The 27513-nt window shown below is 39.8% G+C and overlaps 1 protein-coding gene and 1 long non-coding RNA gene across 3 annotated transcripts in view; both read left to right on the forward strand.

Moving 5' to 3' along the window:
• The first annotated feature begins 445 nt into the window (after nt 1-445).
• LOC145443543 (uncharacterized) lies at nt 446-3185 on the forward strand. Of its 2 annotated transcripts, XM_080321493.1 has the most exons (4): nt 446-1095; nt 1463-1617; nt 2023-2115; nt 2909-3185. In XM_080321493.1, exons 2-4 carry the CDS (start codon nt 1473-1475, stop codon nt 2971-2973), a joined length of 303 nt encoding a protein of 100 aa, XP_080177619.1. In that variant the 5' UTR covers nt 446-1095; nt 1463-1472; the 3' UTR covers nt 2974-3185. The 2 variants fall into 2 exon arrangements, with proteins under 2 accessions (XP_080177619.1, XP_080177620.1); XM_080321494.1 differs by lacking the exon at nt 1463-1617 and having other exon boundaries at nt 696-1095.
• Nucleotides 3186-5393: 2208 nt separating this feature from the next.
• Nucleotides 5394-27513, forward strand: part of LOC145443550 (uncharacterized) — a 63606-nt gene continuing 41486 nt past the window's right edge. The window contains exon 1 of the long non-coding RNA XR_013916468.1: nt 5394-6422. This is a non-coding gene — a long non-coding RNA (uncharacterized LOC145443550). The remainder of the gene's footprint in view (nt 6423-27513) is intronic.

The following is a 27513-nucleotide window of genomic DNA, read 5'->3' on the forward strand; positions in this document are numbered from 1 at the left end:
CATTATTTTAAAAAATGATCTTCTAAAAGCTGTTAACTGCGGATGGTATTATATGGTTGCGCCTTTGTTCAATTGTGTATTAGTGGATTCACATACGATGGAAATAACTCACACCGATAAAGTAAAGAAAATACTCCCAAGAAAATCATGATATTCGTGATGACAGACTATCGCGATTAAGTAAATAAGAATCAATAAATATTAGTTGCCCGTCCATCATATTTTACTTTGCAAAAGACAAAGGCAAATCCTTCTATACCATTTGCCTTGAATTGAATCTTTCTGGAATCGATTATTCGAGATTGGCTCAAGTAACATCACACCCCTTACACCCAATGACTTCCATGTGTCAGTGGAGACTTCGTAGCCTATTTATCACCAGGGAAGTATGGCAATGCATGAAATATGGTATGGAATTTTCTAACTATGGTATAGATAAGATTGGCCTAGTATGGAATACGGATATTTCTCGTTCCATACCATGCCATATAATGCCTTAAAATACAAAATCTCTACGTTGTTTGATAGGTTATTATTAGTACCTCATCCGATTGTAGACATTCAACCATTTTATAAAATTCTGTTGCACATGCAGACCCCGCATATACAATTATACATGCTGCATAAAAATGCGAACCCATGTGTTATTGGGAAACTATTTAACAAAAAATTCATTTCATGGCGTATTGTGATTTTAGCAATAGGATGCTCAATTGCTCGAACAGTATCAGCTATATCCAAACGGTCAAGAATCACGGGCGTGGGAGCGCATGGAGTCATTAAGGCACATTCTCTGTACAGCACATCTGTTGCACACCGTTCGGAACATATTTGATATGATCAGGGAAACCCGAATACAAGCTCACGCGTAAAAGTTAAACATAAAACGAGACCGAAGGTAGGCCTACAGTCGACATTTTTTTGTGAAACGCGACCCACATCGGAAAAAGAGAACGGCCGAACAAAATGCCTTAATCGCTGGCTATCTCTCCTAACAAGCGGACAGTAAACTTTACAGAAGTCGAGCCATGGCCAAGGCCGTTATTTTGTTGTCGGTGTTATTGATATTCGTCTTCATTTGTGGATCAGATTCAGGTAGGTTTGGTCAGGTTTGGTTATACGATCACATCTGACTTAGAATTGTCAAAAGTAAAACGAGGATCGGTATTGCTGAGAACGATAAAATTGAGAGAATACGTAGGCTAATCCTAGCAAGTATTGGTGAAATTAGTAGATAACTAGATAACAGTAGAAAAATAATGGTAGTAATGGATGGATATAAACTGATTCGGGATCATACTAATGAATTTATTATTTCGAGCTTTAATGTCATTCCTCCACTATGTTTGAGCAATAGAACGGAATTCACTGACAAGACAGCGTGATTTTGAAATCATTTGAGTGATATTTTTGATAAAACTATGAACTTCGATTGATCATATCCCAAATATCGCTGGTACAGATAGACCCGAATGGAGCTCCAACACATCATCAGTTCGGTTAACCCAGTGATTTTCAAGATGGACGCTGACATTGCTCTTTTGTGGCCCGTCACGGCGGCTTTGCCGGAAGAAGTCTCCGACCTTAAGTACTCTAAGGGATCTCAAATTTTCATTGGTAAATATAAGTTTATCTGATTTTTGAAGGGCGAGGACAGTAATCAGTTGAGTGGCGGCACAGATTGTCAATTGAGTCAGCTCTATCCGGCATAAATTATGGTATAGCATTCATTGATTTCCCTAAAGCTGCATTACTATATTTCGAATAGCTCTACACTCTGTACTCTGGACTGTAACCAGAAACTAAGATATAAGAGGATTAAAACGTGCAATCGAGTCACTAGAAACGTCATTATGTTATTAAAACAGCAAAAGTACATTTTTATTCGATGGCGCGTAATATAAACAATCAATATGGCTCGGAACTTGCTGAAATCGAAAGATTTATACTGCATGAATGATTTCGTAATTGTAAAACATATATTCAAAGTCTCGTACATTCAATGCATCATATCATTTTTAGTTTGGAGGCCATGTCGAAAGTACTGCAAAATTCAAGTTCACCGACCTGGGTTTTTTGAATACAAGCACAACTGCCAAGTTCTCAAGCGTCACGGTATGATTACAGCCTAACTCTAATTGAGAAAATGCTGAGAGAATTATCTAATCATGCTCTGTGATTTTCGCTGGACCATATACAGTTATAGTCCTCGAAACTAGCAGAAGAACTCGTTAGATATCGTTGCTTCATCTAAATCTATCCGAACCAATTTCAAATTATCTACAGACTTCCCCAAAGAGTCCTATTTCACGAATCGTTTTATAGCCAGAAAAACATCTTGCGGACAAGTGCATATTCGTTATCTATATGTTTGCCAAACTATCAGTTTAGTCGGAGCGTTACGCATACTTAACATACCAATGGCAAAGCATACATTGATAACAATGTGAGACCGGAATACTTCACAATATGTACCGCTCTTGTGATCTACCGGTGCGGCACCCTTGCCCAGTGAAAAGGCGAATTGGAGATATGCAACAATGAAAAGCGCGACAACAGTTTACATATCGATATTAAAGAGCTATCATTCCCGATATAACTTCAATCAATTCCGTGATGATAACAGCAGTACCCGATCGTTTGTATAATATGGTCATTTCATCAATGATTCACCTTCATTCTTCGTGACTCACAAACGGTTATATAACACTGTTATATAACGCTATGTTTATGCCAAACGCTGAACTCAAATACACATGCGAACCTCAATGTTGACATACTAAAGTCAAAAGTGAAGTCCAGCACCTGTACAACGTACGGCTGGAATTGTAAGGCCAGTGACCTTTGTATAGCGAGGCGATAAGTATGTTTGGACATTATGCTAACGTGGCCATTCTTTCTATTACAGTAAAAAGAAAGATTTGCTTCTATTGTCGGAAATATCAATGCCAGCGTGCGAGTTGGAACAACTAGTGATTGCGGGGGGTCGTTGCTTTGTTCTGCAGTCAAATGAATGTACATGTGAACGCGATTTCATATTGCGGAGTGAAACTCTGTTATGTATTTGAAAATCACAATGCCACTTATTCCATGTATCATATTCTGTTTTATTTTTTCATTCGAACGCATAGTTGTATAGTTTCTACGCAATATCCAACAACGAAGTTCATGTATTTACCTCTAAAGCGTTTCTAATTCTTTCTGCTTCTCGTGCATGTAGGGTTGCCACAGTGAATGAGTGCTTGGTGATTCGCATTGCGATTCGTACACTGATTTGGCTGAAGTTCAGATACTTGTCACGCCGCAAATCTACGGTAACGATGGCTTGATAGTTGTTGGTTCTTGGAGAGGACCAGGAACAACCGAACCAGAGACCTCTCGTATGCGAGACGGGATCGAGGTATAACCACGGAGTTATGACGACTGTCATATCCAACAATATTAATTTGAAATACTATTGAAGTAGGCCTATATGACAGGGGATAAAGAAACGGTCTGGCGTCAGTCTAACATTTCTGCTTCAAAACACGACCATACCATGGGATTTGAACGTGGGCATTGAAACCAGTGTTATTACAAGAATCCTTTCGCTAATTTACTTCAGTAAAATGTATCATTTACAGTTGGACTGTCATTTTCGAAAGATTCATATTAATCAGAATTTGGTTTCTCCGATTCAAAAGTAGAATATCGCTGTATTTCAACGAACAAATCTCACCATTTACGCAAACTAGCGGTTCGCTTCACCACACGTTGACGATTCAGTCATGTCAATCCAGACGCATCAGCTGTTCGCATGTCCAGCTAGGCTAGACGGTTCTTTCGCCACAGCGCGTAATTAGTGACAGTGACGCAAAGGAGCTAAATCATTAGCCGGCATATTTCATTAATCGTAGTCTAATTAGGCACTTTTTACGATTATTAAATTCCACGCGGATGGAACAACGGTAACGACGAATCACATAGAACTGAATCTTGCAAAATAAAAGGCTACTAACAATGATAAATTGATATTGATTGTCAGTCTAGCTGCATCATTTTCATCGAACTTTGATTTTCGTGTTCTGGTTTTCATATGCAGAATAATTTTAAATACTGCACACAATGAGCAAAAGCCTCGAATACCATCCTTGTGACTATAGGTCCGGGGACAATGTTTCGAGTAATACAGTGGTTCCCAACGCGGGCGATTTGGCGGTCTAGGGGGGCGAAAATAACGAAGGGGGCGATGGCACGTTAAAACGGCTATATTGGAGTCGGGACTGTAACTACCGCACCCCAAACCCCCAAATTGGGGGTGGGGGGCCCGAACTCGCGGGGGGCCCAAATTATTTCGTGATTTAACTTAAATTATAGAGTAATTTTTTAGAAATTCATGCAATTTTTTGAAAAAATTATCAACGGAAGAAGGGGACGAGCGGACGAAGGGGGCGATAGGGGGCGAAAACAACGAAGGGGGCGATGGCAAGTTAAAACGGCTATATTGGAGTCGGGACTGTAACTACCGCACCCCAAACCCCCCAATTGGGGGTGGGGCCCGAACTCGAAGGGGCCCAAATTATTTCGTGAATTAACCTAAATTATAGAGTAACTTTTTAGAAATTCATGCAACTTTTTGAAAAAATTATTAGCGCCGCGCGCGATTTATTATTTTCAAATATCTTGATCTTGGGGTACCCGTCACTCAACAAAATACGTATGATTTATGGAAATGGGAGACTTCGGCGTCGGTCATTACTGCGCCACGACGCACCAAGACATATGAAGTTAGAGACCGTGTAACATGCGACTCCGAGAAGTGTGCCAGAACGATCAGCAACAATAAGACCTTGGCCGAAAAGGAATGTCCTTGTGCTGACCAAAAACTTCGATATGTTTAATTGTTCATAGGCGCCTCAATCGCTGGCGTCAAATATTCCTGTCCCAGCGACCTTAACCCTACAGGACAAATGCTATCCCGCAAGGAAAAAATTATTTGCCAGTAAAGAAATACCAATTTGAAATCATGTGCGTCTTTTAGTTTGGTACGTTTTAACGATTTCAATATCTTCTGACATAGCAGACATCGGAATCACGAAATAACATCATGTAACGAATTCAATATAACAACGATTCCGCCGAAGATGTTGAATTATTATTTAGGGGTCCTACCTTTTCCAACGCACTACACTCAGCTCTACCGGTACATCGGATTATGTGAGCAGAAAGACGATGAAAATTGATAGCAGTATATATGCTAATCCCGACTATATTGACCGATTCAAACATGAATTATATAAATTTGTCGGGCTGCGCGCGTTTAGGCGAAATACGGTGACTCACCCAACAGTACATGAAATAGGGTATAGCTGATATGTAGCGAAAAAAAGCCCACTGGCTGACGGGGGCCTGGCCTACATGACATCGCCATATTGATTCTCTGCTTCTAGTAATATCTGGCGTAACTGATTCAGTTAATGAGACAAAAATCATATTAACAGTTTTCACCATTGTGGCCAAAACACTATTCAGGTTTGTTGTCTTGGCACAAAATGCCTTCTGGAGAATTAAACTATAGATAGGCTAACTAACATACGGAGGCTAGTTATCTATAATTGAACAGTTTGAGATTCCGTCATTGCGTCTGAGATCTTCCAAGCGTTTTTGAAGCAAAGGAAGGACACCTTTATTGTCACACCCCATTAGAGTGGTAAACCCTTAAAAAAAGTATGGAACACCTTCGGTTGCGAGATACAACCGATTGATAAGCACTGATCCAGTCTAGTCTATCTCCATCTCCTACTTCAACCACCTTCGTTTTATGGCTTAGGAATAGACTAACACGATGTAGGCTACTATTATATCGTAGCAATGCCGCATTTTGTCATGCAGTGCTGCACTGCAGATTGGAACTCATTATGAAACGGCGGGCCGTATTCTTGTGATAACTAATTATTATGTCGCGGGCCGGACTATGTCGCTTGGCGGGCTGGATCCGGCCCGCGGGCCGCAGGTTGCCGACCCTTGCCCTATGAGGTCAAAGGCCAACGTTTTTTTTGGGGGGGGGCTGACGAAGTGTTGTTTACAGGTTCCCAATATTTGGGGGGCTATGATCGGTGTGGAGCTTCAAAAGGGGGCGATGAGTCGAAAAAGGTTGGGAACGACTGGAGTAATCGATTACGAATATAATTTATATTTGTAAAGATTCGATTCGAGTACGGCGATACAATAATTTTCGAATACTGAAATTATATACCCCTTTGTATACTACGACTTATTTGTTCATCGAGAATGGTAGTCTCGATGTCTTCTTCTCTCTGTGGATGCTTTGAAACCATTCCAAATTGTGTAACGAAAAGCGGTGTACGTTGACGGGAGCGACATTTGTGTGAAATGGTGATTGACGCGCAGGATTTTTGTCATAAAAGCACTATGGAATAGATGTGCTCAGAAACGACGAATTGTCTTAAATGCATAAAACTGACATTATTTTACATGTCGTCGCATCAAAGTTACATATTTTGAACTTTCCAAGTCATACTTGCGTGTTCTTCGATCTTTCAACAAGTCAACCTTTCGGAACTGCTTCAACTCAACTCAACTCAACTATGGTATAGCATGCAGTGACTTCCAGTAACATGCGTTAACATGCGAAAATCCTGAAGTGATACACATTCGTTTTTTTTATTGCAGGTTGCATCAAAGTCTAAATAAAATTTTCTTCATTGAGAATTCAATTCAATTTTCACTCAAAGCTCATTTTTCCGTTCGGCTGGTGTAAGCCTCGGATACAAATTCCGTAATTGATTTGTTTCCAGTATCCGTATCAAAATATACTCGAGCAAATCATTGTTTTTCATCATTTCTAAGGCTTTATTTGGTGAATGTACAAAGATTCCGATCTTTGCCGTCGGCCATCCTCAGGACGCAAATAGATTTCGATCTCAATCTCATAATTTGTACGGGAATCAAGATTGGCAATGGTTTGCACTCAATAAACAATGGATACCGCCTCATGTTCAACCGTATATAGTTGTAAATTCTATTTTATTGCCTGTAGTTTTCGATATTAGGTAACATCTGCAAGCAGGGCGAACTATCTTACCTAGATCATTCATACGGCAAACAGATCCGAAGCCCCCTATGAGATGATAAGACCGTCATTATAAATGAACGAGGTGGAATCTTGCATACTTCTTATGGGTATTCAGCTCAGTATTTCGAAGAAAGAATATCAGCCCAATCAGACCAATGTACAAGTACACGTACAGTAATACCATGGATACCAAACAACAGCAAACTCCTCGGTATCTTAAGTTACCCATGTGTATGGTTGCATCTAAAACAAAAATCGATTTAAAACAAACATGTTTGAAACATGGCCCTTGTTTTAAACATGATTTTTTGTTTTTTGTTTAGCCATGACGTCACGAATCTTTAATTGTGATGTCACGGTGGATTGACATGGACAATTGGAAATATAGGGTATATATGACTCCTTCGACGAAAAATGCTTCCGACCTCTGTCACAAACACATTAAAAATATCTTTGACCAGGACTACATTTTCTACGGTCGGTGGTCATTATCGGAACATCCATTTCGTACCAATGATACATATCTAGTTGCTATAACTGTTGAATCGTGCGAATCGTCCGTATAGGCTGATACTATAGGTCTTATCTAAAGATTTGACTCAAGTAAAAAAAAATAATGGCATTTGTTTTAAAACACCGTTTGTTTTAAATGCAACCTTAGCCATGTGCGCATAATCCATCACCGTGACTTCACTACGTATATGATAGCCTCGTACGGTAGTAATATAACAATGAAAGTTTCAGGCAATAAGTGCTCATGCTCAAGCAATTATAAGACATCGAAGAGAAACAAATATATGTAAATATCGGTAGCGTTCGTCGATGTGAATTTCTGGGAAAGGATCAATCACATACCTGACTGCAGGGATTAATTTTTTACGCATAACAACTACACAAAATTAATATTCTATTTATTTATGCATTATAACATTCATGCTTGTAGAGGCGGAAGTCGATAAGGTTTTAGAATTTGTTTGATATCCGACGTATTTGCGAGAATTGGAAATCATGGAAACACTGGAAAATGATTACAGCTTGCTATGACTCGAAACCTTTAGGGATTCCTTGACAAGATTCGTAACCAATCGCTGATGCAATATATTGCAAAAGTAATTAACATCACTGATTTAGGGGCATGGACAAAGTCTGTTTAAACATGATTACGAGTAAATTTGGCTGCGAACTTGAGATATACAGGTTGCATCATAGGCCTATGTGGCTATGAAATACAGAAAAACAGCCTGCTTGCTGATCCTTCTTTCCGGGGCATATACATGGTACCCCTCAATTGTATTATTAGAACAGATGCATATTTATAGTTTCGCCGGTGTATCCGCGTGATTACTAAATAAAATAGGTCGGAACTGCATTTGCAAACTGTTTATATTTCTGTCGCTACATGGTGACATAAAATGCTTCTGCAACGCCCTCCTTATAAAGCACAATGCATCGATTGTGCCATCCTGTGGCCGGGACCGGAGTTTTGTAACAAATAGTCCACATGCATTGAATCCACTTTCTGCTTCCACAGAAGAGGGCTGAATAGTAACCAGCGCTTCGTAGAGAGTCGGTAGATATGGTTTGAACCTTTGAAAGGTTCAGGTTCGCGTGAATGCGAACCTTTTTGAAAGGTTCTGTGTGAACGCGAACGTGAGCCTCATGACGTCACGTGACGTCATATCGCGAATTCGAACCCTATATTTCAGTGAAGTGATGACCCATATTAATGTACACGATACTACCTAGCGACGACTAGGGCCACATATTGCCACAATACTGCAGCACATATTGACGTTTTGAACTACGCCAAATGTATCAACTGGAGCTATCAAATTATATAATCATCCCATAAAATTAATATCTTTCGTTGCTTTGCCGACAATTCCGACGAGGTCTTGCAAGGGAATATAAGGATACGCCTTAACGGTCAAGGCAAGACCGGACACTGTATTCGGAGTTTGAGTATTGCTACGTTGATATTGAGCAGAGTGTAAAACGGGTTTCTATACTTGCTAACGATACTACCCCTCTAACAAGTTATACAGCGGTAGCCAACAACCCAATGGCACGGATTTGGGTTTTATGGTAGCCTACAATAAACATATGAAATCAAGATTGACCACGTACGTCTGCTAGATTTTTTACATCAGTCAACGATATCAACTTCATGGATTGGTTGAGTAAGCATCATTCGCTGACTACCTACAGCTATACATGTAGTGTATTTCGCTTTTGATGTTGTTTGATTGCGAGTCTAGCTCACAGCAGATAGTCAATTAATATTCCAGAAAACTTTTGTAACAAAGCAAGTAAAATTTATGAGATTGTCAAGTTGCGTGCTCGTTTGGCATTGATTTTTTTATGCTGCCGTCGCCATGTATATAGTGGCCCGCAGTTGAAATGCAATAAAATTCAACCAAAGATGTTATATTGAAGTGAAAATTCTAATATATAAAAAAGGTTCACAGTGCAGAACCTACCAAGGTTGTTTGTGAACGCGAACCTCTCAATTTCTGAGGTTCACACACAGAACGCAAACGTGAACCTCACGTTCACACCATCCCTAAAGTTGGCAGGTTGTTTCCCGGAAGCTTCAACGACTCTATTTCTACATTCCTTTTCGATCATTCTTCTGTTCAGGTTTGGAGTACTGGACGGACCAGTAGCTGATACTGGAATTGATGCCGACATGATATCTCGCTCTAATTGTGTGTTTGAAATAAAATGAGGGCTTTTGTTTTTTGTTTTTAATTAAGTGTCAGGAAATCAATAACGCTTGCACGCACGCACATGTTTGCGAGTGTTCGATGTCATTCAGTTTCGAGACGCGTCTCGGGCCTAGCATGCGTTGGCTCCTATCTATCTATGGCTTGAAGACAATATGCCGTTAAGGGTATTCTGATCAGCGATTGTGATTAAAGAGTGACATCGCGAAACTGAATGACATCGAATACTCGCAAACATGTGCGTCCGTGCAGCAATGATATCTTTCGTGCCGTGCCTATTGTAGATGCGATTGTGTAGGACAGCGATAATATCGTGAGCACCAATCCAATGCAGATGCGATTCTTCTAGCCAGCGGAACTATAGGCTAGTTGAAGACACGATAAATCAGGCCAGCCATAATAGCCGATCGCGCGGCAACCAATGACCTCATTTTTCGATCTTCTCAGCAGGAGATCGCGTCGCGTTACATTGTGCATGTGCACATTGTGCACAGACATAATTGCTAATTGGCAACACGGTTCCCGCTAATTGGCCGCGCGCAACTCTGATAATACGACTTAATGAAGCTTACTAAAAAGTGTAAAACGCATCAGCAACGCAGTCTTTTATTCGGTTCACCGGCAGAATTATATCCGGATATCAGATAATGAAAAATCTGCAGTTAATCGGTTAACCGGTTAACCGTTATCCGGATAATCAAACCGTACATAGAAGTCTCGAACTTGGTTGGCTGCAACCTTTCCTTAGTGGATGCTGTAATTGCAAATTATTTTGGACAAGTACAGTTAAGACAACGGCGTTGATTGGAAAGAAAACACAGACTATTCGAATGATATTTACATTGGATCACCAGACATAATGGGTTGTTCGGTATATTTATAGACTAACATGTGAAATGTGCATATCCCTAATTGTAGTATTCATCTAAAATTCTTTTGTTGTCCACGTATTTTATCCGAAGTCCTCCAATTTATTGGCACCGGGACACTTTATAACTACCACATATCTTATGTCATCAAATATTCCCATAATATATCATCCATACATTTGGTTCAAGTCAATATACGACAATTCATTCCAATTGCTTTGGTATCTCCTTTGAAATCGACTTATATCCGAACAATGCTTCTTACTTTACAATACTTGCCGAAAATTTTGTACCGTTAGGTATGTGAGGCATTCAGATATCAATATATACTTCTCACACATACCGCATACCTTTAGATCTCGGAATGGATCCTCGAGTCGTCGTCATTACGTATGTCTATATACAGCAGGTCAACCTATACAGCTAAACAACAGAATGTGTATGCAATGATTCATTTCTGATATGAATACCTCGTCATAGTTGTAAGGCCATTTTGTATCAAACTGTAAAATTGCTATGTTGAAGGCGTAAGCGAAAACACCACTTTCAATCGAACCGAGCAATTTCTTTCGTCGCGGTATTATCAACATTCATGCTTATGTCTAAGGTTATTATGAACTTCATTTACAACAGGAATGTACAAATTGCAGATGCCTCGAAATAAATTCCGACTCATTGTATTTACCATTCATCCCCACGAAAAAAGTTTCTGGTTAAATTAATGGCGAATGAGTCTCCGTAAGCGGTTTCCCATTTCATCACGTCATGTCACGAACCGTATTCATCAACTTTCACCCACATGTTCATTGTTCACCTGTCAATGAAAGATGTTTGCCCACCTTTTACCAGATACTTCTTACCGCCCGCTATTATAAATAAAATCTATATAGCGATAAGGTGCATCATCTCATATTACTCCGAAATGTACAGAAAGGTATGCTTGATACACTGTTTACCGACTCTGTATACGTTTTCATACTTCTATAACGGCAATAGCTAATCCTCCACAGTAAAACTATATGCCAATAATATGTTGTACGAAAGCCGTAGCAAAGGTGAATCAGATTAGGGTAAGAGATATCCTTACTTGATGTTATAGAGAGATACGAATTTCTAATACGACACATGATACCGAATGATTTATTTACCGAATCACAGAAATATTACTGGTTGATTATTCGATTGAACGGCATGTCACTCACGAATATATCATACGTAGCCTAATGTATACATCCGCTTGAAAGAGTGTTATTAGGTTATTACTAAAGTCACCACGGCCAGTCATCGAATTCACGATATCAAGTGGAAGGGCTATATAAAGAGTTGTTCCAGGGGCAAAAAGCCGGGTAGCTAAGCCCCATTTCCCCCTTATACCTACCTACCTACTAACGTCACCGCGAACTTCTCATGAAATCGCTGCAAATCCCGTGCATTCCAACCACACGGGTTTTTCGAAATAAAATATTAGCTCAGACACGGGCAAAACAAGAGGTTTGCTTCTATTCAAGACAAGTGCGTAAACAAAAGATTGGCCTACGCTCTTGTATAAAGTCCCAGACAGAGGAGGTTAATAATTAAGTATTTCTACTTTGTACGATTACTCAAGTCGATTTTAGCTTGGCATTATGTTATCGGACTATTTCAACCTCCATTTAACCGAATTTTTAAGGCAAAACTACTTACATTTGAAACTTTAGATTTTGTAAAGTAGAAAGTAGCTTGAGGTTCTGGCTGGATCAGTTTCATGGGTTAATTTGACATGACAGCTGGGCGTAAAAGTCTCAATAACACAGGAACTGAATGCATTTTCTAAAATCGCACGGATTTGTAGTGTTGCCGGTCACTCTGAGTTCATCTCGAAGATGCACCCTGCAAGCGTGGCGAGTTGGCGTAGTGATAAAATCCACTGCTGCAAGTTAATCAGGTCTCCTCCTTGCCATCCGATCCGCGCTAGCGATGTCTTCAAAAAGCCTATAAGTAGGCCGTGCTACAAGTCCGCAGATACATAATCAAAATATAGACAATCGGCCTGGCGTTAATGACCATTTACGTCGACAAACACCATGAATAACACAAATAAACAAACATGCATTGTGCAATTTCGGATGTGGCCACCTCCATGCGAAACTAGTTATTTCAGTAGTTTTCATATCTCCATTTTGTACTTCTACTGAAGGTAATTTTGACTTGTCTTTGAAATCGCTTCTTCTTTTTATAATTGACTGGAAACTTACGATGTTACTTATACTAGCCTATTGCTCGACTAACAATCGCGTACTTTCGATAATCTCGATTAAGTCCCGCCACACATTCTAGACTATACTTTGCTAAAGGATCAGTGACTGTACCACGAGTACCTCAATGGAATACTAAAAACTGGCGTTAGAAGAGTAAACTACGCGCAAAGTTTAGGCGAGAGGGAAACGGCTGGATTCTTTAATTATAATGTCACACCTGAATGCCTGAATAACTTGCAGGGTGGTTTTTGTTATTCGCACTGCTTAATGCAGTTTGCACCCATATCACAGCGTCTATAGAAGGCATAACATGTTTATTATCCTTTGCATTTGAAGACAAATGAAGAATCATACCGATACTGTATCACGAAGAACAACTATGCTCGATATCTCGAGACGATGCAAAAAGTCACAACTACACTATTAGATTGAAAATATACACAATTGGTTTCGAGAAAGTCACATGATCAATCGCTGGGTTGAACATTTTCTGCATGAAGAATCGCAATAATCGCGAAATAAGATTTTCAAAGTGCATTGCATTGCGGACAACAACGTAATACTAACGCGAGACGCAATGCCGAAATATATTCAAAAGCATGAAATACGCAAATGAATGCGCGAAATAACAACGCTGAAGGATCGATTATATAATCAAAGTGATGTAACAGTCTTTGACAAAAGTCGGTGATGGTATTGCGTAAGTAGTTATATAGATCGCTCGCGAACGGCCATTGTGGCTTATGGGCGGGGTGGTGAGCGGCTGGGAAAGCGGGGGTGGTGAGCGGCTTTTATTTCTTATGGCGGGGGTGGTGAGCGGCTATTGCGTCTTATGGCGGGGGTGGTGAGCGGCTCTTATTTCTTATGGCGGGGGTCGTGAGCGGCTGGAAAACCGGGGGTGATGAGCGGCACTTATTTCTTATGGCGGGGGTGGTGAGCGGCACTTATTTCTTACGGCGGGGGTCGTGAGCGGCTGGAAAACCGGGGGTGGTGAGCGGCACTGATGTCTTATGGCGGGGGTCGCAAGCGGCTCTCGCCTTTTTTGCTATAGGTGGTGGCGGTGATTCGCCTGTCGTGTATTCTTACGGGCTCTGTGGTGATTCGCCATGTGTTCTTATGGGTGCGGTCGCATGCGGCTATTGCGTCTTATGGGTGTGGTCGTGATTCGTACTTTCGGGTATAGGCTGCGGCGGTGACTCGCATTGAAAACTCGAGGTCGTGATTCGTACTTTCGGGTATAGGCTCCGGTCGCATGATAGCGTTATGGAGATAGGGATCGGTCGCATGCTAACGTTTTCGGATATAGGCGGTGGCGGCAAGTCGTACTCTCGGGTATTTAGTTTGCCACAGAGCCGGCGTAGACGGCGATTCGAATATCAACAATAGTCGCGTTCGCAAACTAACACTTCAAAAAGATGTGAAATATTTGTAAAATCCTACGATCGCTCACAAGATACCACTTCCGGCATATCGATCTATCACTCAATACACAACCGAAGTTGAATTGTAATTGAATGCGTAAATTTATCACCTCGACATCAAAATTCGAAAACAACAACTTGATGCTTTATGTTCTCACTCTAATTTCATGATAAGTGTAATAAGTGCCGAATAACAGATACACCACCGGCGAGACTTGAATAGCAACAAATTGTCACTTATTTCCGACGGGGAAATTCACTAAACCGCAGTACATTGTGCGATTTTGAAAAACAGATGTTTGCGCTTGCGTTTTGATATGTGTGACCCACTAACTACGTCCGTTTTGCGAACACGGCTTGTTGTGAGGAATACGCAGCGCGTGCGACCTATATTTCGAATGACCTGTGCGCTGAATTATTTCTCGTCCAGCCGTGTGCTACTATCAATTATTATACTAATCCAGTCAGTGCGAAATAGTTTGCTAAATCTAAGAATTAGTCGCATGGTGTTACTTTAGTAATTAGTTTACCATAGAGCAGGCGTAGACGGTGATTCGAATACCGACAAATTTTCACTTATTTCTGACCCAACCCTAATCCTCTGTGAAGTTGACGCTTATTCAAAAAGGTGTGAAATAATTGTAAAATACTAATCCGAAACCGATTATTTTGACTTTGGTGTAGTGCACATTGAAATAGGATTGACAAACATGACTACCAACTTCCCCACAGTCCTGTTTCGATATTATACACACATTGATTTGAAACAAGTAATGAAATATTACAACTCTATTCACGGTCTGGCTTTCCTTTTGTCAAAGAGATATTTTACATCTTACCATACTCAAAAGAATTATTCACAACATTACCAATTGTTAAAAATCTAGTTTTCAATTACTTGATTATATCACTGCAACTCATGAATTTGAATTAATTCATCCTGGTTGTATTCGTATGCTCGGTCTTTTTTATTCAATTGTAAAGGTTGTTACTATTCTGAAGACAAAGTATTTACTAATCGATGCATATACGATTTGACTTGGACATATTATATTTTGAGTATACGAGATTTGAATGTCAGAACAATAACTGAGAATTAATTTATCACAATTAAATCCGTATATTACAGCGTAAAAGATATTGGAATGTCAACCACTCTAAGGTCATAGTTACTACCACATTATCTAATTCACCCGACCAACTCGTCATGATCATTCCTTAAATCAACACAAACATGACCACGGACTTGAGTTAACTACAAAACAGCATCAAGTTTTAAATCCACTTGTAGCTTACGACTTATTTGAATGCGGGTTATGTTTTGTTGTAATTGAGTGTACGGAAATTGTATTACGTTTCGACATCTTACCATCTTGCGATATTCAAAGAGTCAACCACAAAAACATTGTCAAGTAAATCCGTTACCCGACCAACCAAACAGTATCAGTATGAAAAACAGCCAAACATACACGAATCCATACAATCACTAAAACCTAAAATCCATAACAAGCTTGGTTGTATTCATATCCCTACGCATCTTTTTTTATTCAACTTGAAAAGTCGTTACTATTCTGTAAGATAAAGGAATTACCACGCGGTATATTCTGCAAGACAAACTAATTACTACTCGGTATATTTTGTAAGATAAAAGTAATTACTTCTCAGTATCGGCGACTTGAGATTAACATAATATGTTTGAGTATACGAGATTCGACAGTCTGACCACCGTAGTTGAGAATTCATTTCTTACAATCGAACACAGGTGTTATATCAAAATTATCATGATGTAAACATAAGGATTGACACATTGATTTGACATATGAGATTTTGTAATAGTTGATCATTACTTTATTATTAAATTATTTGCGTTAATTAGACCCCGCGTTGTGGTAAATGTTATGACAGCAACAAACTTTTCAGTACCAATGTTATTAACATATTAAGCTGCAAAACTGTGTGTGTCTGAAATGTTCTCGATAGGAAAATTACTCCACCTTGGTAAAAATCACTCTGCGTATCGCGGATATCAGAAAATATTTCCAGTACCCAAGACTAAAGATGAAACAACAATATCGGTATTATTACATTCAACACCCGATGCAAAATGCTTTATTGGTCAAACTCACAACGGGTAATTGAAACGACTATGTGTAGAGTATATCACAATGACACGGCGTTACTATTGAATCCAACAATTGATACGATTTATTATCGGGATTTGTGACAGCGCATTGAAACATACACAACTTACAGAGTGTGAAAATATCACTTTGGGTGTCGAGTACCGTTTGAAGCGTGCGACCAATACTCAATTACGTTCACACTCTCTAAGGCGTTGTGAAGTCTACAGATTTACACTTCAAGACTTTGATCAACACAAAAACAATTTGGAGTATCTTTACTGGATACATCCTATTCTACTAGACTTGAGTAATACACAAAACTCATAGCATTAACAAAATCGCAATAGGCGCTACACTGAAATCTACAAAATGTGTTTGTATCGTTGTTAGTGATCATAAATTATCATTTGAATAAGTAATTGTAATCATAAAACCAAACTTGCGAAAGTCATTACCATAACAAAAGAATATTGTAGGTTGCTTGCTAAATGTACGCCAGAAATATTTGTAGAACGCTCACGACCAAAGAAATCGGAAATTTCCCTCATTGTCATTCGTCAAAGTAAATGTTGTCACAATACTCAGCCCGTAAAAGATCTTGCTTGTATGTGATTGAATCGCAGGTAATTAACCCGCTAAATCAAACCATAAGGAAATTTCACTCACTCATCGGATTATGATATTAAACAGCGTCACTTAATCGGCGTATATCGTTTTTCTAAATGCAAATCATACCTGACCAACAGAAAACAATTTTCACTCACCTTGTAATGAAACCAAGTGGCGGGCCTTCGTTCAATATTTTGTCTGTGTCAAATACTTTGTAATAAACACAATGGAGATACTCCAAATTGTTTTTGTGTTGATCAAAGTCTTGAAGTGTAAATCTGTAGACTTCACAACGCCTTAGAGAGTGTGAACGTAATTGAGTATTGGTCGCACGCTTCAAACGGTACTCGACACCCAAAGTGATATTTTCACACTCTGTAAGTTGTGTATGTTTCAATGCGCTGTCACAAATCCCGATAATAAATCGTATCAATTGTTGGATTCAATAGTAACGCCGTGTCATTGTGATATACTCTACACATAGTCGTTTCAATTACCCGTTGTGAATTTGACCAATAAAGCATTTTGCATCGGGTGTTGAATGTAATAATACCGATATTGTTGTTTCATCTTTAGTCTTGGGTACTGGAAATATTTTCTGATATCCGCGATACGCAGAGTGATTTTTACCAAGGTGGAGTAATTTTCCTATCGAGAACATTTCAGACACACATAGTTTTGCAGCTTAATATGTTAATAACATTGGTACTGAAAAGTTTGTTGCTGTCATAACATTTACCACAACGCGGGGTCTAATTAACGCAAATAATTTAATAATAAAGTAATGATCAACTATTACAAAATCTCATATGTCAAATCAATGTGTCAATCCTTATGTTTACATCATGATAATTTTGATATAACACCTGTGTTCGATTGTAAGAAATGAATTCTCAACTACGGTGGTCAGACTGTCGAATCTCGTATACTCAAACATATTATGTTAATCTCAAGTCGCCGATACTGAGAAGTAATTACTTTTATCTTACAAAATATACCGAGTAGTAATTAGTTTGTCTTGCAGAATATACCGCGTGGTAATTCCTTTATCTTACAGAATAGTAACGACTTTTCAAGTTGAATAAAAAAAGATGCGTAGGGATATGAATACAACCAAGCTTGTTATGGATTTTAGGTTTTAGTGATTGTATGGATTCGTGTATGTTTGGCTGTTTTTCATACTGATACTGTTTGGTTGGTCGGGTAACGGATTTACTTGACAATGTTTTTGTGGTTGACTCTTTGAATATCGCAAGATGGTAAGATGTCGAAACGTAATACAATTTCCGTACACTCAATTACAACAAAACATAACCCGCATTCAAATAAGTCGTAAGCTACAAGTGGATTTAAAACTTGATGCTGTTTTGTAGTTAACTCAAGTCCGTGGTCATGTTTGTGTTGATTTAAGGAATGATCATGACGAGTTGGTCGGGTGAATTAGATAATGTGGTAGTAACTATGACCTTAGAGTGGTTGACATTCCAATATCTTTTACGCTGTAATATACGGATTTAATTGTGATAAATTAATTCTCAGTTATTGTTCTGACATTCAAATCTCGTATACTCAAAATATAATATGTCCAAGTCAAATCGTATATGCATCGATTAGTAAATACTTTGTCTTCAGAATAGTAACAACCTTTACAATTGAATAAAAAAGACCGAGCATACGAATACAACCAGGATGAATTAATTCAAATTCATGAGTTGCAGTGATATAATCAAGTAATTGAAAACTAGATTTTTAACAATTGGTAATGTTGTGAATAATTCTTTTGAGTATGGTAAGATGTAAAATATCTCTTTGACAAAAGGAAAGCCAGACCGTGAATAGAGTTGTAATATTTCATTACTTGTTTCAAATCAATGTGTGTATAATATCGAAACAGGACTGTGGGGAAGTTGGTAGTCATGTTTGTCAATCCTATTTCAATGTGCACTACACCAAAGTCAAAATAATCGGTTTCGGATTAGTATTTTACAATTATTTCACACCTTTTTGAATAAGCGTCAACTTCACAGAGGATTAGGGTTGGGTCAGAAATAAGTGAAAATTTGTCGGTATTCGAATCACCGTCTACGCCGGCTCTATGGTAAACTAATTACTAAAGTAACACCATGCGACTAATTCTTAGATTTAGCAAACTATTTCGCACTGACTGGATTAGTATAATAATTGATAGTAGCACACGGCTGGACGAGAAATAATTCAGCGCACAGGTCATTCGAAATATAGGTCGCACGCGCTGCGTATTCCTCACAACAAGCCGTGTTCGCAAAACGGACGTAGTTAGTGGGTCACACATATCAAAACGCAAGCGCAAACATCTGTTTTTCAAAATCGCACAATGTACTGCGGTTTAGTGAATTTCCCCGTCGGAAATAAGTGACAATTTGTTGCTATTCAAGTCTCGCCGGTGGTGTATCTGTTATTCGGCACTTATTACACTTATCATGAAATTAGAGTGAGAACATAAAGCATCAAGTTGTTGTTTTCGAATTTTGATGTCGAGGTGATAAATTTACGCATTCAATTACAATTCAACTTCGGTTGTGTATTGAGTGATAGATCGATATGCCGGAAGTGGTATCTTGTGAGCGATCGTAGGATTTTACAAATATTTCACATCTTTTTGAAGTGTTAGTTTGCGAACGCGACTATTGTTGATATTCGAATCGCCGTCTACGCCGGCTCTGTGGCAAACTAAATACCCGAGAGTACGACTTGCCGCCACCGCCTATATCCGAAAACGTTAGCATGCGACCGATCCCTATCTCCATAACGCTATCATGCGACCGGAGCCTATACCCGAAAGTACGAATCACGACCTCGAGTTTTCAATGCGAGTCACCGCCGCAGCCTATACCCGAAAGTACGAATCACGACCACACCCATAAGACGCAATAGCCGCATGCGACCGCACCCATAAGAACACATGGCGAATCACCACAGAGCCCGTAAGAATACACGACAGGCGAATCACCGCCACCACCTATAGCAAAAAAGGCGAGAGCCGCTTGCGACCCCCGCCATAAGACATCAGTGCCGCTCACCACCCCCGGTTTTCCAGCCGCTCACGACCCCCGCCGTAAGAAATAAGTGCCGCTCACCACCCCCGCCATAAGAAATAAGTGCCGCTCATCACCCCCGGTTTTCCAGCCGCTCACGACCCCCGCCATAAGAAATAAGAGCCGCTCACCACCCCCGCCATAAGACGCAATAGCCGCTCACCACCCCCGCCATAAGAAATAAAAGCCGCTCACCACCCCCGCTTTCCCAGCCGCTCACCACCCCGCCCATAAGCCACAATGGCCGTTCGCGAGCGATCTATATAACTACTTACGCAATACCATCACCGACTTTTGTCAAAGACTGTTACATCACTTTGATTATATAATCGATCCTTCAGCGTTGTTATTTCGCGCATTCATTTGCGTATTTCATGCTTTTGAATATATTTCGGCATTGCGTCTCGCGTTAGTATTACGTTGTTGTCCGCAATGCAATGCACTTTGAAAATCTTATTTCGCGATTATTGCGATTCTTCATGCAGAAAATGTTCAACCCAGCGATTGATCATGTGACTTTCTCGAAACCAATTGTGTATATTTTCAATCTAATAGTGTAGTTGTGACTTTTTGCATCGTCTCGAGATATCGAGCATAGTTGTTCTTCGTGATACAGTATCGGTATGATTCTTCATTTGTCTTCAAATGCAAAGGATAATAAACATGTTATGCCTTCTATAGACGCTGTGATATGGGTGCAAACTGCATTAAGCAGTGCGAATAACAAAAACCACCCTGCAAGTTATTCAGGCATTCAGGTGTGACATTATAATTAAAGAATCCAGCCGTTTCCCTCTCGCCTAAACTTTGCGCGTAGTTTACTCTTCTAACGCCAGTTTTTAGTATTCCATTGAGGTACTCGTGGTACAGTCACTGATCCTTTAGCAAAGTATAGTCTAGAATGTGTGGCGGGACTTAATCGAGATTATCGAAAGTACGCGATTGTTAGTCGAGCAATAGGCTAGTATAAGTAACATCGTAAGTTTCCAGTCAATTATAAAAAGAAGAAGCGATTTCAAAGACAAGTCAAAATTACCTCCAGTAGAAGTACAAAATGGAGATATGAAAACTACTGAAATAACTAGTTTCGCATGGAGGTGGCCACATCCGAAATTGCACAATGCATGTTTGTTTATTTGTGTTATTCATGGTGTTTGTCGACGTAAATGGTCATTAACGCCAGGCCGATTGTCTATATTTTGATTATGTATCTGCGGACTTGTAGCACGGCCTACTTATAGGCTTTTTGAAGACATCGCTAGCGCGGATCGGATGGCAAGGAGGAGACCTGATTAACTTGCAGCAGTGGATTTTATCACTACGCCAACTCGCCACGCTTGCAGGGTGCATCTTCGAGATGAACTCAGAGTGACCGGCAACACTACAAATCCGTGCGATTTTAGAAAATGCATTCAGTTCCTGTGTTATTGAGACTTTTACGCCCAGCTGTCATGTCAAATTAACCCATGAAACTGATCCAGCCAGAACCTCAAGCTACTTTCTACTTTACAAAATCTAAAGTTTCAAATGTAAGTAGTTTTGCCTTAAAAATTCGGTTAAATGGAGGTTGAAATAGTCCGATAACATAATGCCAAGCTAAAATCGACTTGAGTAATCGTACAAAGTAGAAATACTTAATTATTAACCTCCTCTGTCTGGGACTTTATACAAGAGCGTAGGCCAATCTTTTGTTTACGCACTTGTCTTGAATAGAAGCAAACCTCTTGTTTTGCCCGTGTCTGAGCTAATATTTTATTTCGAAAAACCCGTGTGGTTGGAATGCACGGGATTTGCAGCGATTTCATGAGAAGTTCGCGGTGACGTTAGTAGGTAGGTAGGTATAAGGGGGAAATGGGGCTTAGCTACCCGGCTTTTTGCCCCTGGAACAACTCTTTATATAGCCCTTCCACTTGATATCGTGAATTCGATGACTGGCCGTGGTGACTTTAGTAATAACCTAATAACACTCTTTCAAGCGGATGTATACATTAGGCTACGTATGATATATTCGTGAGTGACATGCCGTTCAATCGAATAATCAACCAGTAATATTTCTGTGATTCGGTAAATAAATCATTCGGTATCATGTGTCGTATTAGAAATTCGTATCTCTCTATAACATCAAGTAAGGATATCTCTTACCCTAATCTGATTCACCTTTGCTACGGCTTTCGTACAACATATTATTGGCATATAGTTTTACTGTGGAGGATTAGCTATTGCCGTTATAGAAGTATGAAAACGTATACAGAGTCGGTAAACAGTGTATCAAGCATACCTTTCTGTACATTTCGGAGTAATATGAGATGATGCACCTTATCGCTATATAGATTTTATTTATAATAGCGGGCGGTAAGAAGTATCTGGTAAAAGGTGGGCAAACATCTTTCATTGACAGGTGAACAATGAACATGTGGGTGAAAGTTGATGAATACGGTTCGTGACATGACGTGATGAAATGGGAAACCGCTTACGGAGACTCATTCGCCATTAATTTAACCAGAAACTTTTTTCGTGGGGATGAATGGTAAATACAATGAGTCGGAATTTATTTCGAGGCATCTGCAATTTGTACATTCCTGTTGTAAATGAAGTTCATAATAACCTTAGACATAAGCATGAATGTTGATAATACCGCGACGAAAGAAATTGCTCGGTTCGATTGAAAGTGGTGTTTTCGCTTACGCCTTCAACATAGCAATTTTACAGTTTGATACAAAATGGCCTTACAACTATGACGAGGTATTCATATCAGAAATGAATCATTGCATACACATTCTGTTGTTTAGCTGTATAGGTTGACCTGCTGTATATAGACATACGTAATGACGACGACTCGAGGATCCATTCCGAGATCTAAAGGTATGCGGTATGTGTGAGAAGTATATATTGATATCTGAATGCCTCACATACCTAACGGTACAAAATTTTCGGCAAGTATTGTAAAGTAAGAAGCATTGTTCGGATATAAGTCGATTTCAAAGGAGATACCAAAGCAATTGGAATGAATTGTCGTATATTGACTTGAACCAAATGTATGGATGATATATTATGGGAATATTTGATGACATAAGATATGTGGTAGTTATAAAGTGTCCCGGTGCCAATAAATTGGAGGACTTCGGATAAAATACGTGGACAACAAAAGAATTTTAGATGAATACTACAATTAGGGATATGCACATTTCACATGTTAGTCTATAAATATACCGAACAACCCATTATGTCTGGTGATCCAATGTAAATATCATTCGAATAGTCTGTGTTTTCTTTCCAATCAACGCCGTTGTCTTAACTGTACTTGTCCAAAATAATTTGCAATTACAGCATCCACTAAGGAAAGGTTGCAGCCAACCAAGTTCGAGACTTCTATGTACGGTTTGATTATCCGGATAACGGTTAACCGGTTAACCGATTAACTGCAGATTTTTCATTATCTGATATCCGGATATAATTCTGCCGGTGAACCGAATAAAAGACTGCGTTGCTGATGCGTTTTACACTTTTTAGTAAGCTTCATTAAGTCGTATTATCAGAGTTGCGCGCGGCCAATTAGCGGGAACCGTGTTGCCAATTAGCAATTATGTCTGTGCACAATGTGCACATGCACAATGTAACGCGACGCGATCTCCTGCTGAGAAGATCGAAAAATGAGGTCATTGGTTGCCGCGCGATCGGCTATTATGGCTGGCCTGATTTATCGTGTCTTCAACTAGCCTATAGTTCCGCTGGCTAGAAGAATCGCATCTGCATTGGATTGGTGCTCACGATATTATCGCTGTCCTACACAATCGCATCTACAATAGGCACGGCACGAAAGATATCATTGCTGCACGGACGCACATGTTTGCGAGTATTCGATGTCATTCAGTTTCGCGATGTCACTCTTTAATCACAATCGCTGATCAGAATACCCTTAACGGCATATTGTCTTCAAGCCATAGATCAGTGGTTCCCAAACGGTGGGGAATTCCCCACTGGTGGGGAATTCAATGGTTTCTGGTGGGGAATAGACGCATTTGTTCAAAATTATATACAGGACAGTCCACATATTCACGGAGACATACGCAATTACCGTTATAGTTAACTGCTCTGGAATGTATGCATCGAAAATTATATTGCGTGTTGTTCACAAAACCTCATTTTCAACTCCGGATGGCCAATCATGGCGTCACAAACACATCCAGCACGACTAGTTTGTCGTGAAATAACACTTTCGCGAAAATATGAGCGTTACTGGTATCGGTTCACAATACGTTTTATATTGCAGTCACAGGCGATTTTGCGTACTTGTGTGGTCGTGTATCTTGTCTACTCAAACCAGCAAATAGCTGCTCTGTGACGACAAGAGCGCTGGGTAGTGGGGAACAGGACCGTAACTGCTGCACCCCAAACCCCCCAATTGGGGGGGGGGGCGATCTCGAATTGGCCCAAAATTATTTCGTGAATTAACATAAATTAAGATATTTTTTAAATTTATGCCACTTTTTCAAAAATTATTTGCCAGTAAGGCAATACCAATTTGAAATCGTGTGTGCCTTTTAGTTTTGGCGATTTCCATATCTTTTGACACAGCATATATAAGAGGTCACGAAATAGCATACTGTAGCGAAGTCAATATGCAAACGGGTCCGCTCGAAGATGTTCAATTCTTATTGAGTGCTCCTACCTTTTCCAGCACACCTCACTCAGCTCTACCGGTAAATCTGATTACGTGAGCAGAGACGGGATAAAAAATTGATACCAAAATATATGCAATTCCCGATCATATTGGCCGATTCAAACACGAATTATGAAATTTTTTCGCGCTTCGCACGTTTGGTCGAAATAAGGCGACGCGCTAAACAGTAGACTCAATGTAGTTGATAAGTTGCAGGGAAAAAGCGTACAGATTCAGCGGGGCTGAGAGGGTTCCGGGGCCCAAGACCAACGTTTTTTTGACGGGCCTAACAAATTGCTGTTACGGTCCTGGTGGGGAATGAAGGCATGGAATAAATCTGAAGTGGGGAATGAAGACAAAAAGGTTGGGAACCACTGCCATAGATAGATAGGAGCCAACGCATGCTAGGCCCGAGACGCGTCTCGAAACTGAATGACATCGAACACTCGCAAACATGTGCGTGCGTGCAAGCGTTATTGATTTCCTGACACTTAATTAAAAACAAAAAAACAAAAGCCCTCATTTTATTTCAAACACACAATTAGAGCGAGATATCATGTCGGCATCAATTCCAGTATCAGCTACTGGTCCGTCCAGTACTCCAAACCTGAACAGAAGAATGATCGAAAAGGAATGTAGAAATAGAGTCGTTGAAGCTTCCGGGAAACAACCTGCCAACTTTAGGGATGGTGTGAACGTGAGGTTCACGTTTGCGTTCTGTGTGTGAACCTCAGAAATTGAGAGGTTCGCGTTCACAAACAACCTTGGTAGGTTCTGCACTGTGAACCTTTTTTATATATTAGAATTTTCACTTCAATATAACATCTTTGGTTGAATTTTATTGCATTTCAACTGCGGGCCACTATATACATGGCGACGGCAGCATAAAAAAAATCAATGCCAAACGAGCACGCAACTTGACAATCTCATAAATTTTACTTGCTTTGTTACAAAAGTTTTCTGGAATATTAATTGACTATCTGCTGTGAGCTAGACTCGCAATCAAACAACATCAAAAGCGAAATACACTACATGTATAGCTGTAGGTAGTCAGCGAATGATGCTTACTCAACCAATCCATAAAGTTGATATCGTTGACTGATGTAAAAAATCTAGCAGACGTACGTGGTCAATCTTGATTTCATATGTTTATTGTAGGCTACCATAAAACCCAAATCCGTGCCATTGGGTTGTTGGCTACCGCTGTATAACTTGTTAGAGGGGTAGTATCGTTAGCAAGTATAGAAACCCGTTTTACACTCTGCTCAATATCAACGTAGCAATACTCAAACTCCGAATACAGTGTCCGGTCTTGCCTTGACCGTTAAGGCGTATCCTTATATTCCCTTGCAAGACCTCGTCGGAATTGTCGGCAAAGCAACGAAAGATATTAATTTTATGGGATGATTATATAATTTGATAGCTCCAGTTGATACATTTGGCGTAGTTCAAAACGTCAATATGTGCTGCAGTATTGTGGCAATATGTGGCCCTAGTCGTCGCTAGGTAGTATCGTGTACATTAATATGGGTCATCACTTCACTGAAATATAGGGTTCGAATTCGCGATATGACGTCACGTGACGTCATGAGGCTCACGTTCGCGTTCACACAGAACCTTTCAAAAAGGTTCGCATTCACGCGAACCTGAACCTTTCAAAGGTTCAAACCATATCTACCGACTCTCTACGAAGCGCTGGTTACTATTCAGCCCTCTTCTGTGGAAGCAGAAAGTGGATTCAATGCATGTGGACTATTTGTTACAAAACTCCGGTCCCGGCCACAGGATGGCACAATCGATGCATTGTGCTTTATAAGGAGGGCGTTGCAGAAGCATTTTATGTCACCATGTAGCGACAGAAATATAAACAGTTTGCAAATGCAGTTCCGACCTATTTTATTTAGTAATCACGCGGATACACCGGCGAAACTATAAATATGCATCTGTTCTAATAATACAATTGAGGGGTACCATGTATATGCCCCGGAAAGAAGGATCAGCAAGCAGGCTGTTTTTCTGTATTTCATAGCCACATAGGCCTATGATGCAACCTGTACAACGGAGTCGCGTAAACTTTCGTGAAAGAAAAGCATACCCACTTCCCAAGGGTTCTGTCGATGTCATAACAATAAACCAGATACTCCAACAACAAAGTACATATGTTTTCTAGTCACGATCCTTACATCTTTCACATAGATCAATCTACTTTGCTAACGAAAAGTGCTGAGTCATCACATGATCACCCTCACAACAAAACAGCTAGAAGATATTATCATACAATAATATTCCTAACCCTTTGCGCACCAGTGACAAATCATACAACAAACATTTTTTTTTTGTGAGTCGAATTGTTATTCAGTGTCAAGTCTACCTGTTGAAACGTACATTAAAACAACACAGTCAGAATTCAATTAAAACCACGAATCTATTTTCATTTCGTCACAAACTGTCACATATAGAAAAATAAATTTTCTTTCCCCAACACATACTTGTAACCAATCGCTTTCATGAAACACACAACCCCATAAAAGTATTTACTTTCTACAACATAGACATTCCGATGTAGTCAAGAAATATTTTTATTAATCAAAATCATCGATTTCTGTTCACGGCGTTAGTGTGTGCATGTCATACCTGTGGGCCCCGTATTAAAACAGACACGACACGACTGAATGTAAGGGGATAGAAGTCTATCTATCGCTACGGTTTCAAAAAACGA

Source organism: Botryllus schlosseri, chromosome 7, assembly GCF_051294905.1.
Source record: "Botryllus schlosseri isolate E-star chromosome 7, Bs_hap1, whole genome shotgun sequence".
Classification (NCBI taxonomy): domain Eukaryota; kingdom Metazoa; phylum Chordata; class Ascidiacea; order Stolidobranchia; family Styelidae; genus Botryllus; species Botryllus schlosseri.

Excerpts from the sequence above, each read along its gene's own strand:
- LOC145443543 (XM_080321493.1), top strand. The coding sequence starts at position 1,473 with ATGGAGCTCCAACACATCATCAGTTCGGTTAACCCAGTGATTTTCAAG. Across the intron at positions 1,618-2,022 it reads GGGATCTCAAATTTTCATTG|TTTGGAGGCCATGTCGAAAG; the intron begins GTAAATATAAGT and ends TATCATTTTTAG. Across the intron at positions 2,116-2,908 it reads CCAAGTTCTCAAGCGTCACG|TAAAAAGAAAGATTTGCTTC; the intron begins GTATGATTACAG and ends TTTCTATTACAG.